This window comes from Drosophila miranda, assembly GCF_003369915.1.
Source record: "Drosophila miranda strain MSH22 chromosome Y unlocalized genomic scaffold, D.miranda_PacBio2.1 Contig_Y1_pilon, whole genome shotgun sequence".
NCBI lineage: Eukaryota > Metazoa > Arthropoda > Insecta > Diptera > Drosophilidae > Drosophila > Drosophila miranda.
The window spans coordinates 44789377-44805763 of NW_022881603.1; the positions used below are offsets into that span (position 1 = coordinate 44789377).

At 48.0% G+C, this 16387-nt stretch overlaps 1 protein-coding gene and 1 long non-coding RNA gene across 3 annotated transcripts; one reads left to right on the forward strand and one right to left on the reverse strand.

Moving 5' to 3' along the window:
- Positions 1-3015: 3015 nt before the first annotated feature.
- LOC117192015 lies at positions 3016-8962 on the reverse strand. Of its 2 annotated transcripts, XR_004474151.1 has the most exons (5): positions 8634-8961; positions 4479-5059; positions 3638-4390; positions 3415-3563; positions 3016-3335 (listed from the first exon to the last, which is right to left on the reverse strand). It is a non-coding gene; the product is annotated as an uncharacterized LOC117192015 (long non-coding RNA). The 2 variants fall into 2 exon arrangements; XR_004474150.1 differs by having other exon boundaries at positions 3638-5059; positions 8634-8962.
- On the forward strand, positions 4713-15842 carry LOC117192012. The gene is made up of 2 exons (XM_033396734.1): positions 4713-5080; positions 15466-15842. The coding sequence occupies exons 1-2, from the start codon at positions 4728-4730 to the stop codon at positions 15821-15823; spliced, it is 711 nt and encodes a 236-aa protein (XP_033252625.1). The 5' UTR covers positions 4713-4727; the 3' UTR covers positions 15824-15842.
- Positions 15843-16387: the final 545 nt, after the last annotated feature.

A 16387-nucleotide genomic window follows, 5' to 3' on the forward strand; every position in this document is an offset into this window, starting at 1 on the left:
ACGTTTCAAATTGCCCTGGTTATAAGTTGCCCACACGTAAAACGGTGTCTCATGTGCTACTTCCAAATTCACAGTGAGTTAATTGCCAATGTGAAAGAGAAGATTGGTTCTGAATCTGGAGTTTGTCTCACAACTGATGGATGGACATCGGTCACCAATGAGAGATACATACAGTCAAGGAAAAACGTCAACATACAGCATCAATTTAACCCAATCGAACATCTTTGGGATATTTTAGAAAGATTGGTACGGAAGTATGACATCAGCATTTGGTGGCATCGATGCCCCGAAGACTACAGGCTGTAATAGATGCCAATGGTGGACCAACCAAATATTAAAAATATAGTATTAATAATTAATAATATGTATTAATATTAAGATGACTTTGAAACTATAATACAAAAGCATAGAGGCTGTATGCAGAATGAATTTGTTATGTTTTTGTTCTTATTGTTGTAAAAAAAATTCTAAACTCAATTTTTTTTGTAATAAACTTATCTATTAAGATCTCAAATAATGGAATACCAACTATTTTGATTTTCATTGCGAAAACCCGAAATATCGAAAAAAATTGGTGCTGTATGTTGACTTTCTTCCTTGACTGTAACCGCACACTTCATAGGCAAGACGAATATGGAAATATCTTCGCATATGATAGCTTCTGAAGCGCTCGGTGGGAGGCACACAAGCTCTTTGCTTTTTTCTCCAGAAGGTTGCAGCTGATTGGAAAATTAAAGACAAAATTACTGCAATTGCATCAGACAATGCTGCCAACATCGTATCAGCGATCAAATTGGGAAATTGGCGCCATATTGCCCACTCTTTAAACATCATTGTGCAAAAACTAGGACCAATTGACAGTGTGAGGGTCAAAGCAAAGGCAATTGTAAAATTTTTCAATCGCAGCTCATCCGGATTGAAGAAGCTCAAAGAAATTAAAGCCAGTTAAAACTTCCCAACCTTAAAATGACACAAGATGTGCCTACACGTTGAAACTCAACATACAAAATGTTTTATCGCTTGTCTATTTTAAAAGATTAACAGCTGAAATTTCAGCAGAGTATAATGTCACCTTATCAAAGGCCACTTTGCTGCAGTAATCCATAGCCAATGATATTTCAAAAGATGATTTTCTACGGGCAGTCGTATAGGAATATGCGTTGAATATGGCCACATCGGTGCCATGTGAGGCATATTTTCTGCAGCAGGAGAAATAGTCCGGAAAAGACGAACGCTTTTAACGCCCAATAAGGTGGAAAGCCTTATGTTTTTACATAATATTATGTAAAATTCTTAAGAAAGGTGTGTATTTTATGGGTTTTAAAATTACAATGGACAACATAAGTAAAATTGATTATTGTTTTTCAGCATCGACTTCTTATACATTGTTATGATCCGCCTCTTTGCCACCCTGGCCTATCGTTCCCAGCTAGCTCACGGGGAAGTCAGGGGTGTTTCCGACCCGATAAGCCAGGGGACGGATTGAACAAAACAAAAACAAAAAAAAACATACAAAAAAACAAATCTAATTTATAGGACAGACTTGTCCTCGTTGGCACTTTCGTCAGCGGGGATAGTTGGTTTCGTTATCCCTAGCAGGGTCCCACCCTTCCATGAGCGCCACCTTTTGAATTCGCTCCCTTTTCATATTCAGGGTCCCGCTCTTCTTCTCGCTCTCGTCCCACCCAACTACCGTTTTCTATTCACTCATGACTCGGAGGAACAGACCGAGGCATTGGATGCTGTCCATAGGACGAGGGAACCCGGAGGCGATCGCGCCCAGCTGAGGTGCTGGAATTGCGCTCAGCCGGGTCACACCTATTTTGAGTGTGAGTCGGCCGTGCGTAACCTGTTCTGCTACAAGTGCGGGCTGGCCAGGGTCATCCTCCCAAAATGCCCTAAATGTCGACCGGGAAACGCGAAAAGGAGCACGACGCAATTGGAGGAGTCGAGTTCCACGTCGCCGCGAAGCAGCCAATAGATAGGTCCTCCAACGTTAAATTAGATACCCCTAAGGAAAGAAGTAGCAATAAGAATATTTACACTACCATATATAAGGTTAACCCGAAGCTAGATGGTCCGAGCGCAAGCCGATAAAGGAAAGGCAGCGTCAGTACGATCAGGCTAGGAATCGGATAATGGGGGACGAAGTCGCGGAGAGTATCCGAACGAGAGCAGTCAGAGCACAGCGGGCTCGGGACAGGTTTCAGAGGCGCAAGAGGAGGCGGCTCCAGGTGTGTGCAGCAGTCCACTCGGCAATTCGTCAGGATGACAGGCCATTCGCACGAGTAAAGTTGGGCCCGAAGACGTTGATGGGACTACTGGATACAGGGGCATCGGTGAGCTTCCTGGGTAAAGGTGGCCTGAACCTGATAGGAGAATTGGAGCTGAAACTTCAAGACATAAAGAAATTCTCAGTACAAACAGCAGGCGGCACTCCTCATAAAATACTGGGACATGTGTTGACGGTAATGACGTATGGAGGCCAGAAGCAGACCATGGAGTTGTTCCTGTGTCCCTCGCTGAAGCAACCGCTGTACCTAGGGGTCGATTTCTGGCGGAAGTTTGGTCTGGCTCCGCATATAGTAGGTCTAGAACGACACAAGGAATTAGCCGAAATTGATGCTGAGGTGCTGACTAGGAGTAGACCAACGGAACCGCACGAGTTGACGCACACGCAGCAGACACGTCTGGACCAGGTGAAGAGCAACTTCAGGGCATTCGACACGCATGGTTTGGGAAGAACGACGCTCGAAAGGCACGAAATTCAATTAATCGAGGGAGCCGTACCCGTAAAGGAGCGATTCTACCCGGTATCTCCCGCGGTGCAAGAGCTGTTGTTTGCTGAGGTGGACGAAATGTTGCGTCTCGGAGTCATCGAAACTAGCGAGAGCCCGTGGAGCAACCGCGTGACGCTGGTACGGAAGCCGGGAAAGAACCGATTGTGTCTGGATGCGAGGAAACTAAACAAATTACCCGTGAAGGATGCTTAACCGCTGCAGAGCATCGAGTCAATTTTGAGCCGCGTAGAGAATACGGTGTACATCAGCAGCATCGATTTAAAGCACGCATTTTGGCAGATAGAGCTGGAGCCTGAAAGTCGGACGTACACAGCATTCACGGTGCCAGGCAGACCACTCTATCAATTTAAATCGATGCCCTTCGGGTTGTGCAATGCAGCCCAACGGCTGTGTCGGTTGATGGGTCGAGTAATTCCACAACGACTCCGAAGCCATGTCTTTGTATACTTAGACGATCTACTAGTTATTTCCCGGACGTTTAAGGAGCATATACACCTGTTAGAGGAAGTGGCCAAGTGTCTCGAGGAGGCAAACCTGACAATTGGAAGAAAAAAATCGAAATTCGGCTATAAATATTTAAAGTATGTAGGGTACATCGTAGGCGACGGCGCACTTAGGACAGATCCGGAGAAAGTACAGGCGATCACACAAATACCAATGCCAAGGAACGTGAGACAAATCCGGAGATTTTTGGGGACAGCTGGCTGGTATCGGCGGTTTATTCGAAATTTCTCGGCACTCTCGGCTCCTCTGACAGACTGTCTGAAAGGAAAAGGGCAATTTAAGCTGACGGAGGAGGCAGGAAAATCGTTCGAGGAGCTCAAAAAAGCACTTACCAGCGCCCCCGTGCTACATCACCCAGACTTTAAGAAGCACTTCTTTATCCAGTGTGATGCGAGTCACGTGGGGATTGGAGCAGTTCTCTTCCAGAGGGATGATGAAGGAGCAGAGCACCCAATCGCACTCTTTTCGGCGAAGCTAAGAGGGGCACAGCTCAATTATAGCGTACCGGAGAAGGAGTTTCTGGCGGCGGTAAGAGCCATCGAGAAATTCCGTGCATACGTGGAACTGATGCCATTCACGGTGATAACAGATCACGCGAGTTTGCAGTGGCTCATGCGATTCAAAGCACTGGATGGGAGGCTAGCCAGGTGGTCGTTGGCTCTCCAGGCTTATGACTTTGAAATTGAGCACCGCAAAGGAAAGGAAAATATCGTCGCCGATATGCTGTCACGTCCCTTTGACGCTGACGCTATCGACTTCCTGAAGTTCGACACCACAGCCTTCGAGGATGAAGAATACCGAAGGAAAATCGAGTCGGTCCAGAGCGATGAGGATGAGTTCCCAGACCTGAAGGTGGAGGAAGGACTGCTGTTTAAGCGCACACAATTTGGCCGGCCGGAATTAGAGGAGTTTTCGTGGAAGCTATGGATCCCGGAAGCCCTGACGAACACACTGATCCAACAGGCTCACGACAGCGATGTGGCAATGCATGGAGGAATCGCGAGGACACTGGGACGGCTGCGACAGCTCTATTATTGGCCCCGGATGACCGTGCAGGTGAAGGCATATGTGGCTGATTGTGACACCTGCAAAGAAACAAAACATTCAACACAGGTTCACCGTCCACTCATGGGGGCCGAAACCAGAACCGAGAGGCCGATTCAAAAACTGTACCTGGATTTCCTTGGTCCATATCCGAGGACTCGAAGTGGCAATGTAGTCATACTAATAGTCCTCGATCACATGTCCAGATATGTCTGGTTGAAGGCTTTGCCTAAGGCGACGTCGTCGGTCGTGATCCGATTCTTGCACGCATAGGTCTTCGCGCAGTTTGGCGTGCCTGAAATAGTACACACCGATAATGGAAAGCAGTTTGTGTCAGCTGAATTCTCGCAATTCTTGGACTGGAGAAGCATAACGCACATGAAGTCGGGGAACTATGCACCACAGGCGAACGCGGCCGAACGAGTGAACCAGACAATACTGGCGGCGATAAGGACATACGCTAGTGAGGATCACACGCGCTGGGACGAGAAGCTGACGGAGATCCAGTGTGTGGCTAGGAGCGCTATACACACGGGCATCGGGACGTCGCCATACTTTGTGTTGTTTGGGCAGCACATGTTTACTAGCGGCCGAGATTATAAATTGGCACGCAGACTGGGCGCCCTAAATGATGCACAAATGTCACCCTTGGCGAGGAGTGACAAGATGGAAATAGTCCGAGATGAGGTCCGAGGAAACTCTCATGAAGCCTACAACAGAGCGAAGAACAGGTACAATCGAAAAGCTCGAGTACCACAGGTACTAGGCCTGTGGTGACTAAACCACTGGTGGGAGTCCCACCAAAACGACAAGTTTTTGTTTCACGGCTGGCCCCTGACCTCACATCTAATGATGTAATTGCTTTTATTCAAAGCAAAATAAAAGCCGTGGGTTTAAAGGTGGAGAAATTTAACTTCTCTTATGCCAGGGAGATAGCCTCGTTTAAGATAAGCATCTCCCCAACTCAATTTGACACCATTTGCTCCGCCAAATTTTGGCCGGAGCATTTGGTGGTGAAGGAGTTTAAGGCTAAGAAGAAGAATAGGCCCCCCATATCCCTTCCAAACCTTTCCAGTGTGCCACCCTCAACCTCAACCTCAACTTCCTCTTCCTCAACTTCCCGTCTTGCTTCCACCTTTCCAAAAAACTAACTTCTCTTTTAGTAACCTATCAGAATGTAAGAGGCTTGCGTAGTAAGCTCAGCATTCTTTTCCGGGATAGTGTTGCATTTGCTTCCCACGTTATTGTGTTTACTGAAACCTGGTTAAAGCCGGACATTCTTAGTTCCGAGGTTTTGGCAGGTCGGTACACAACTTTTAGAAAGGACCGTTCGTCTCGACGGGCAGGGGGGGTTCTAATTGCAGTGGACTCTTACTTCACGTCGGAACACTTCACAGTCCAAGTTCAACAGGAACTGGAATTCCTGTGTGTAAAACTGATTCTTCCCGCTTTCGCTATATTCATTACTTGCTCGTATATCCCACCTTCTTCGGATATTTCAATTTATGAGCAGCACTTGTCCGCTTTAACCGCTGTTTCTTCCTCGCTATCTGATAAAGATCGTATGATAGTTCTTGGTGACTTCAACTTGCCAGGAACTGTTTGGTCTTCGGTAAACGAGTCTAGTATCCTAGTGCCCATGTCACGACATGACTTTGTTGACGGCTTGCTTGACCTATCCCTGTCTCAAGTCAACCATGTGAAAAATTCCTTGGGTCGATTGCTTGATCTGTGCTTTGTATTGGATCCGACCATAGTGTTGTTAACCCGAGCCCTTCCGCTCACTATACCTGAAGACGCCTACCACCCTACTTTCGAGGTGTCGCTAGATATAGGACCAACTGTATTGGATCGGTCGAGTAGGCTGCCCGAACGTGTCCGCTGCTTTCGTAAAGCCGAGTTTGCGAAGCTTAATAACCTCATTAGGGATTTTGATTGGTCCGCTTTGTACTTGTGCACTGATATCATAAAAGGCACAAACATTGTTTACAATGCTCTTGGCACATTTTTCGATTCTTGTGTCCCGCTTTCTTGTCCGACTAGATCTGGAAAACCCCCTTGGTTTACCAAAGAGTTATCCAGTCTAAAAAACTTAAAATCAAGACTTTATAAAAAATTTCAAAAAGTGGGTTCTCCTACTTCTCACTCTCGCTATGTATTAGCTCGGTCAAACTTTTCAGTTCTTAATGCTCAATGCTATAAGAACTACCTATCTCGATGCAGAATACGTTTTCTCAGGACCCTAAACAGTTTTACAGCTTCGTAAACAGTAAGCGTAGAACGTCCGCACACCCATCCTCGCTATCATTTTGTAATACGTCGGCAAATAATGATCAGGCAATTGCCGATCTTTTTGCCCAATTCTTCCAAACCACCTATTCTGAGGAAAGCTACTCTTGTCATCCGTACCCATACGGTTTACCGAGGTCGAACGGCATTTTCAGTCCCTTGTTAAATGAATGTTCCCTACTTCATGATCTTCGACTAGTTAAGCCGGTGTTTTCACCGGGTCCAGACGGGGTTCCAGGTTGTGTACTCAGGTACTGTGCCGAGGCTCTGTGTGGACCTTTGCTTAAACTATTCACCCTATCCATTGATTCTTCTTGCTTCCCCCCGATCTGGAAGGAATCGTTTATAATTCCTCTCCATAAAAAAGGTAGCAAGTCTGATGCAAAAAATTATAGAGGTATAGCAAAGTTATCCGCTATTCCTAAAATGTTTGAGAAGGTTTTAACTCCGCACTTGCAACATCTCTGCAAGTCACTTATATCTCCAACTCAGCATGGATTTATAAGGCGGCGATCAATCACCACGAACTTGTTAGAGTTTACCTCTTTCATTATTAAAGGCTTTCAAGGTAACTTACAGACGGATGTTATTTACACCGACTTTAGTAAAGCATTCGACTCTGTAAACCATTCCCTTTTAGCGCATAAGCTTGACCTTTTAGGGTTTCCGCCCAACCTCCTGAGATGGATTTCTAGCTATCTTTGTTCTAGGTCTCAAAGAGTCCTCTTCAAAAATTCCCTCTCTTTCCCAGTAAAGGTTTCTTCGGGAGTACCACAAGGCAGCCATCTAGGCCCCTTACTCTTCACACTCTTTATTAATGACTTACCTTCAGTATTAACATACTCTCGAGTACTTATGTATGCGGATGATGTTAAACTCTGTGTCCAGTACAAGGACATTTCATTTCATTCTCGCTTGCAATCCGATCTCAATATCTTTCAGTCATGGTGTTGTGCAAACTTGTTACACCTTAATGCCTCGAAATGCAAAGTTATGACATTTCATCGTTCTAGCCCTTTGTTGGCTCCCTACACCCTATTTGGTGGTTCTCTTGAGAGAATTACCTGGTGGATGATCTGGGTGTTATGTTAGACCCCAAGTTAAAGTTTTCCGAACACATTTCTACCATGGTAAATAAGGCCATGGGCGTGCTTGGGTTTATAAAGAGGTGGTCAAAGGAATTTGACGACCCCTATATAACAAAGACTCTCTATACCTCGCTTGTTCGTCCGATCTTAGAATACGGCTCCTGTGTATGGTGCCCTCAGTACAAAGTACACCAGGACCGTATAGAATCAGTACAGAAAAACTTTTTACTCTTTGCTCTGCGGGGCCTTAACTGGGATGCGGGTGTAAGACTCCCATCTTACTCTAGTAGACTACTATTAGTAAACCTCCCATCCTTAGTTAACCGTAGAAAAATGCTTGGTGTGATATTTATGCACAACTTGATCAGGGGTGACATAGACAGCCCTGATCTGTTGAGCCGCATAAACTTCACGATTCCTATTAGACTGACTAGAAATTTTATACCGTTGCTCCTTCCACTTTGTAGATCGAATTATTCCTTGCATGAACCGTTTAGGGTCTTATGCTCGGATTATAATTCCCTCTACCATATTATATCCACCACTAATTCTCTTCCCCTTATTAAATTATTAATCCTTACACACCTTTCTATTAATTAGTAACTGTAGTGGTATTTGTACTTTGATTGCATGCTTAGTTTCTTAGTAAGTTTAGTACTAATTTTCCTCGAATGTTAGTCTAATAGCTATCTTTCTTGCATGTTCGCGTTTGGTTCGGCTACGCACCGCGCGTCATGCGGCAGCGCCCCTCGGTCGGTTGGGCGGGAGGGGGGCTGCGTTTTGCCTGGGATCCGCGCGTAACAGCCTTCTGCTGGTGTCACACGGGCCACTTGACGGTGCAGTAACTGCATCGCCTCTTGAAAGATGCAGTCATTGCATGTCAACGTCCACACAATTAGGTACTCACCGGGTCAGGAGGTATATAAGCGGAATTTCGTGTTGAGCAAATTTAAAACCAACATCAACGCAAAGCTCAGCCCAAAATATGTCAAGTGCCGAGTGATCCGAAGTATGGGCAACAGTCTGTACGAGCTGGAGACGTTGCAAGGCTCACGTATTGGGGTGTTTCACGCAAAAGATCTGAAGCAGTAGCCCGGGCATCTCAGTCGATGGAGCCAGAGACTCTCAATCTCAGGGTGTGGGCGATGGCCTACGTTTGGGGCCCCTTAATTGAAAAATCCCGCCTGTTTGGCACTCCCGTTTCGGCGGAGGAATCCTGGAAACGGTAGTGTGGTGTTATGTGCGGTTTTGGAGAGAGCCGATAAGTATCAGGGCTGGAGAAGAAAGAGACAGCGGCATCTATTGTGGATCCTGGGAAGCAGTGGCAGAGTTGCGTGGGAGAAAAGGAAACGGGGCGAGGAGGAAGAAAAGAAAAGAGAGTTTCCGGTGGAGAATAGTGGAGGCCGCACGTGCACTGAAAAGAAAAAAGGAAACAAAATTGGTGATCGTATGACGACTATCCCACCAAGACATCAGCGGCAGGCATCAACATCAGCGGAAGCGGCGGACATCGGCAGCAGCAGCCCGGTACTGGCCAGGCCGGAAAACTGGTGCGAGAACCGTCAGCGGAGCACCGGCACCAAGGAACCGTCAGCGGAGCACCGACTGGAGACACGTTTCTGTCCCCACACACCAGCCCCCACCGGGGAAAGAATCCGGACTTCAAAGCAGAAATACACCCGCACGAATCAATATCACACACCTTCATCCACCCACATCACATACAACCCACGCATGTATACCCTCATTCATAACACATCACATAACATCACCACATTTCACACATCTACACCCGTCCGACCCACAATTAAACAATATATCACGATCATATAAAAAAACACAAACAAGCAACAACTTCTATCATTTTTTTGTTGTTAGTATTTGTTTCCTTTATATAAACCTAGATTATTAATTAATCTATAAATTAGATTTGTTTTTTTTTGTATGTTTTTTTTTTGTTTTTGTTTTGTTCAATCCGTCCCCTGGCTTATCGGGTCGGAAACACCCCTGACTTCCCCGTGAGCTAGCTGGGAACGATAGGCCAGGGTGGCAAAGAGGCGGATCATAACAAATGGCGCCCAATGGTAATAGAAGGGATCGATTTTAAACGCGAGTCTTAAAGACCCGTTGTAAAATGGAACCCTGGTAGAACGAATCTCAGCCGGTCCGCGAGCCGGGAATAAATCCTAGCCGTCGTAGCCGCTGAGAGGAGTAGAAGAGAGGAAAAGGGACATGGTAGTTATGTATCGGAGGTAGAAGGGAAGGAAGTGTGTGTCCCGAGTTGTGGTCCAGGTATTACCAGGTGGTAGTAGCCTCGTTGTCCGACTCGTGGAGCTCGCTGTCTGGATCTGAAAAGAGGAAGAGGTGCCGGAGGATCTGTCGAGTCGTGGTCCGGGTTACGTCCAGAGGCATTAACGTCGTTGCCCGATTCTGGGGGATCCACGGTGATCTGAGGGAGGAAACAGCAAAGGGAGTTGGCACTCAGAAAAAGTAAGCGATGGTAAATAGCAAGGGGAAAAGAAGGGGGTCCGCTCACCTGCAAAACAATTAATGCAGTTGTCTCTCGTCCCACCAAACAAATTAAAGGTGAATTTTTTGTCTGAAGCAGTTTGGGAATTATATGTTTTTTCTGTTAGTGATTTAGCAGACTATTGGAAAGCCGAAGCAAGAAAACCCAAAGGGAAATCATCTTTTTTGTTGAGGACTGACGATTCTCGCTAGCATTGTTTGGAAGCAATTTTAGAAGTAGGCATTAGGCAAGTCATCGGAAAAAGAGTTTTTGTTTGGGAGAGGAAGTATTTAGTTATTTAGTGTTGCATTTAATTAGGCGATTAATTGTAGATGTAGGTGTTTATTTATTTGATTGAATCAATTTAGATATTTAGATTTATCAATTTATTGATTTTAATTAACCGATTTATGTATTTAAATTTATTTATTTGGTTATCTAAACATGGAATTAATTATTCGCTTGTTTATTTATTGCACTATTTATTTATTTGTTTTCTCGTTACGATTGAAGGTATTGAGGATTAATTAGCCAGGAACTAGGTGTTTAGTGGAGTAGGGTAGTCAGATAATAAACAATACAAATTATTTATCACCAAGATAGTTAAGTAAATAGGGAATAGACGAAGGAAAGGAGTACGTTAGGAAAATTGGTAGATGAGTGACCCGGAGATTTTTAAAGGGTCGGGGAAGACAAGGCGTAGCCCAGAGGCACAGCGCAGGTACCAGCCGTACAACATGCCGACGACTCGGTCCCAGGACAGTAAAGCCGGCAGTAGGCCGGAAGGGCCGTCGCAAGTGGCGGAAAACGTACCTGCGGGGTTGTACCAGGAGGACCCAGAGGCCGGAGCGGTAGGAGGTCAACAGCGAACCCGTAAGGACCTGGTGTTACCGTCCGAGTTAAGCTCAGCCGTGAACGCAGCGTTAGCCCAAGCACAGGAGACCTACCGAGCGTCGCTCGGGCAGCAAATGGAAGCGCTGAGATCGTCAATGCAAGCGGACATGCTAGAGTTCATGCGAGAGATCAACGCTGTGGTGGGTTCGTTAAAAGCGGAGCGAACGGCGAGTGATGCGAATGGAAGGAATCGGGGATCGAATGCAACCAGTCTGGGAGGAGGTCAACAGGAAGCACCCGCGAACCAGCGAGCACATCCAACGCACTTGTTCGTGGACAACCGGACATTGGAGGCCGATCAGAGGACCCAAGCCGATCAGAGACCCGTGGAGGAGTGGCTGTTCAACGGGATGGGCGCAGGAGCAAACCCTAACCGGAATCGACCGAGTTTCGGAGAGGCTAGGCAGGAGCAAGGGCAAATACGAAGATGGGGACTCAGCTTCGACGGCGATCCAAAGGGGATGCCCGTGGCGGAATTCATATTACGGGTGGAGCACCTACAGACGTCGTATCAGGTACCGTGGGCGGTGGTGTTGAAAACCACATTGGTCAGTGGCCACGCAAGGGATTGGTACTGGATGCATGTTCGGACGGTAGGAATGCCGGACTGGCCGAATCTGAGATATGGTCTCCAGCAGCAATTTCAAGTTCGTCGGACAGAGTTCGAGCGAGAGCAAGAGCTTAGGGAACGCCGACAACGCCACGGGGAGTCGGCAGACCAGTACATCCAGGAGATGTTGGTGTTGAGGTCGAGGTTGCTGAATCCGTTCTCGGATTATGATCTAATAAAGATCATAAAGATCAATATTAGGGATGCCATTTCGAGGGTGATTTATCCAATGCAGATACCAAATCTCCAGAAGCTGCGAGAAGAGTGTGCGGACGCCGAGAAACTGCTGGCGACGCGATGGACAAGGAGCGGTCCAGACCTTGGGGGTAGTAGGCGAAGGGAAGATCACAAAGTGCATGAATTGGATGCGAACACTCACGACCCGGAGGAACAGACCGAGGCTGTCCATGGGACGAGGGAACCCGGAGGCGATCGCGCCCAGCTGAGGTGCTGGAATTGCGCTCAGCCGGGTCACACCTATTTTGAGTGTGAGTCGGCCGTGCGTAACCTGTTCTGCTACAAGTGCGGGCTGGCCGGGGTCATCCTCCCAAAATGCCCTAAATGTCGACCGGGAAACGCGAAAAGGAGCACGACGCAATTGGAGGAGTCGAGTTCCACGTCGCCGCGAAGCAGCCAATAGATAGGTCCTCCAACGTTAAATTAGATACCCCAAAGGAAAGAAGTAGCAATAAGAATATTTACACTACCATATATAAGGTTAACCAAGCTGTATTACCCGAAGCTAGATGGTCCGAGCGCAAGCCGATAAAGGAAAGGCAGCGTCAGTACGATCAGGCTAGGAATCGGATAATGGGGGACGAAGTCGCGGAGAGTATCCGAACGAGAGCAGTCAGAGCACAGCGGGCTCGGGACAGGTTTCAGAGGCGCAAGAGGAGGCGGCTCCAGGTGTGTGCAGCAGTCCACTCGGCAATTCGTCAGGATGACAGGCCATTCGCACGAGTAAAGTTGGGCCCGAGGACGTTGATGGGACTACTGGATACAGGGGCATCGGTGAGCCTCCTGGGTAAAGGTGGCCTGGAACTGATAGGAGAATTGGAGCTGAAACTTCAAGACATAAAGAAATTCTCAGTACAAACAGCAGGCGGCACTCCTCATAAAATACTGGGACATGTGTCGACGGTAATGACGTATGGAGGCCAGAAGCAGACCATGGAGTTGTTCCTGTGTCCCTCGCTGAAGCAACCGCTGTACCTAGGGGTCGATTTCTGGCGGAAGTTTGGTCTGGCTCCGCATATAGTAGGTCTAGAACGACACAAGGAATTAGCCGAAATTGATGCTGAGGTGCTGACTAGGAGTAGACCAACGGAACCGCACGAGTTGACGCACACGCAGCAGACACGTCTGGACCAGGTGAAGAGCAACTTCAGGGCATTCGACACGCATGGTTTGGGAAGAACGACGCTCGAAAGGCACGAAATTCAATTAATCGAGGGAGCCGTACCCGTAAAGGAGCGATTCTACCCGGTATCTCCCGCGGTGCAAGAGCTGTTGTTTGCTGAGGTGGACGAAATCTTGCGTCTCGGAGTCATCGAAACTAGCGAGAGCCCGTGGAGCAACCGCGTGACGCTGGTACGGAAGCCGGGAAAGAACCGATTGTGTCTGGATGCGCGGAAACTAAACAAATTAACCGTGAAGGATGCTTACCCGCTGCAGAGCATCGAGTCAATTTTGAGCCGCGTAGAGGATACGGTGTACATCAGCAGCATCGATTTAAAGCACGCATTTTGGCAGATAGAGCTGGAGCCTGAAAGTCGGACGTACACAGCATTCACGGTGCCAGGCAGACCACTCTATCAATTTAAATCGATGCCCTTCGGGTTGTGCAATGCAGCCCAACGGCTGTGTCGGTTGATGGATCGAGTAATTCCACAACGACTCCGAAGCCATGCCTTTGTATACTTAGACGATCTACTAGTTATTTCCCGGACGTTTGAGGAGCATATACACCTGTTAGAGGAAGTGGCCAAGTGTCTCAAGGAGGCAAACCTGACAATTGGAAGAAAAAAATCGAAATTCGGCTATAAATATTTAAAGTATTTAGGGTACATCGTAGGCGACGGCGCACTTAGGACAGATCCGGAGAAAGTACAGGCGGTCACACAAATACCAATGCCAAGGAACGTGAGACAAATCCGGAGATTTTTGGGGACAGCTGGCTGGTATCGGCGGTTTATTCAAAATTTCTCCTCTGACAGACTGTCTGAAAGGAAAAGGGCAATTTAAGCTGACGGAGGAGGCAGGAAAATCGTTCGAGGAGCTCAAAAAAGCACTTACCAGCGCCCCCGTGCTACATCACCCAGACTTTAAGAAGCACTTCTTTATCCAGTGTGATGCGAGTCACGAGGGGATTGGAGCAGTTCTCTTCCAGAGGGATGATGAAGGAGCAGAGCACCCAATCGCACTCTTTTCGGCGAAGCTAAGAGGGGCACAGCTCAATTATAGCGTACCGGAGAAGGAGTTTCTGGCGGCGGTAAGAGCCATCGAGAAATTCCGTGCATACGTGGAACTGATGCCATTCACGGTGATAACAGATCACGCGAGTTTGCAGTGGCTCATGCGATTCAAAGCACTGGATGGGAGGCTAGCCAGGTGGTCGTTGGCTCTCCAGGCTTATGACTTTGAAATTGAGCACCGCAAAGGAAAGGAAAATATCGTCGCCGATATGCTGTCACGTCCCTTTGACGCTGACGCTATCGACTTCCTGAAGTTCGACACCACAGCCTTCGAGGATGAAGAATACCGAAGGAAAATCGAGTCGGTCCAGAGCGATGAGGATGAGTTCCCAGACCTGAAGGTGGAGGAAGGACTGCTGTTTAAGCGCACACAATTTGGCCGGCCGGAATTAGAGGAGTTTTCGTGGAAGCTATGGATCCCGGAAGCCCTGACGAGCACACTGATCCAACAGGCTCACGACAGCGATGTGGCAATGCATGGAGGAATCGCGAGGACACTGGGACGGCTGCGACAGTTCTATTATTGGCCCCGTATGACCGTGCAGGTGAAGGCATATGTGGCTGATTGTGACACCTGCAAAGAAACAAAACATTCAACACAGGTTCACCGTCCACTCATGTGGGCCGAAACCAGAACCGAGAGGCCGATTCAAAAACTGTACCTGGATTTCCTGGGTCCATATCCGAGGACTCGAAGTGGCAATGTAGTCATACTAATAGTCCTCGATCACATGTCCAGATATGTCTGGTTGAAGGCTTTGCCTAAGGCGACGTCGTCGGCCGTGATCCGATTCTTGCACGCAGAGGTCTTCGCGCAGTTTGGCGTGCCTGAAATAGTACACACCGATAATGGAAAGCAGTTTGTGTCAGCTGAATTCTCGCAATTCTTGGACAGGAGAAGCATAACGCACCTGAAGTCGGGGAACTATGCACCACAGGCGAACGCGGCCGAACGAGTGAACCAGACAATACTGGCGGCGATAAGGACATACGCTAGTGAGGATCACACGCGCTGGGACGAGATCCAGTGTGTGGCTAGGAGCGCTATACACACGGGCATCGGGACGTCGCCATACTTTGTGTTGTTTGGGCAGCACATGGTTACTAGCGGCCGAGATTATAAATTGGCACGCAGACTGGGCGCCCTAAATGATGCACAAATGTCACCCTTGGCGAGGAGTGACAAGATGGAAATAGTCCGAGATGAGGTCCGAGGAAACTCTCATGAAGCCTACAACAGAGCGAAGAACAGGTACAATCGAAAAGCTCGAGAAATTAGGTACTCACCGGGTCAGGAGGTATATAAGCGGAATTTCGTGTTGAGCAAATTTAAAAACCAACATCAACGCGAAGCTCAGCCCAAAATATGTCAAGTGCCGAGTGATCCGAAGTATGGGCAACAGTCTGTACGAGCTGGAGACGTTGCAAGGCTCACGTATTGGGGTGTTTCACGCAAAAGATCTGAAGCAGTAGCCCGGGCATCTCAGTCGATGGAGCCAGAGACTCTCAATCTCAGGGTGTGGGCGATGGCCTACGTTTGGGGCCCCTTAATTGAAAAAGCCCGCCTGTTTGGCACTCCCGTTTCGGCGGAGGAATCCTGGAAACGGTAGTGTGGTGTTATGGCCGGTTTTGGAGAGAGCCGATAAGTATCAGGGCTGGAGAAGAAAGAGACAGCGGCATCTATAGTAAATCCTGGGAAGCAGTGGCAGAGTTGCGTGGGAGAAAAGGAAACGGGGCGAGGAGGAAGAAAAGAAAAGAGAGTTTCCGGTGGAGAATAGTGGAGGCCGCACGTGCCCTGAAAAGAAAAAAGGAAACAAAATTGGTGATCGTGTGACGACGATCCCACCAAGACATCAGCGGCAGGCATCAACATCAGCGGAAGCGGCGGCCATCGGCAGCAGCAGCCCGGTACTGGCCAGGCCGGAAAACTGGTGCGAGAACCGTCAGCGGAGCACCGGCACCAAGGAACCGTCAGCGGAGCACCGACTGGAGACACGTTTCTGTCCCCACACACCAGCCCCCACCGGGGAAAGAATCCGGACTTCAAAGCAGAAATACACCCGCACGAATCAATATCACACACCTTCATCCACCCACATCACATACAACCCACGCATGTATACCCTCATTCATAACACATCACATAACATCACCACATTTCACACATCTACACC

Bases quoted from the DNA above. Each gene is read 5' to 3' on its own strand.
- LOC117192012 (XM_033396734.1), top strand. From the start codon at position 4,728: ATGAAGTCGGGGAACTATGCACCACAGGCGAACGCGGCCGAACGAGTG. The intron at 5,081-15,465 runs GTACAATCGAAA...AGCGAAGAACAG, and splicing joins TACAACAGAGCGAAGAACAG to GTACAATCGAAAAGCTCGAG.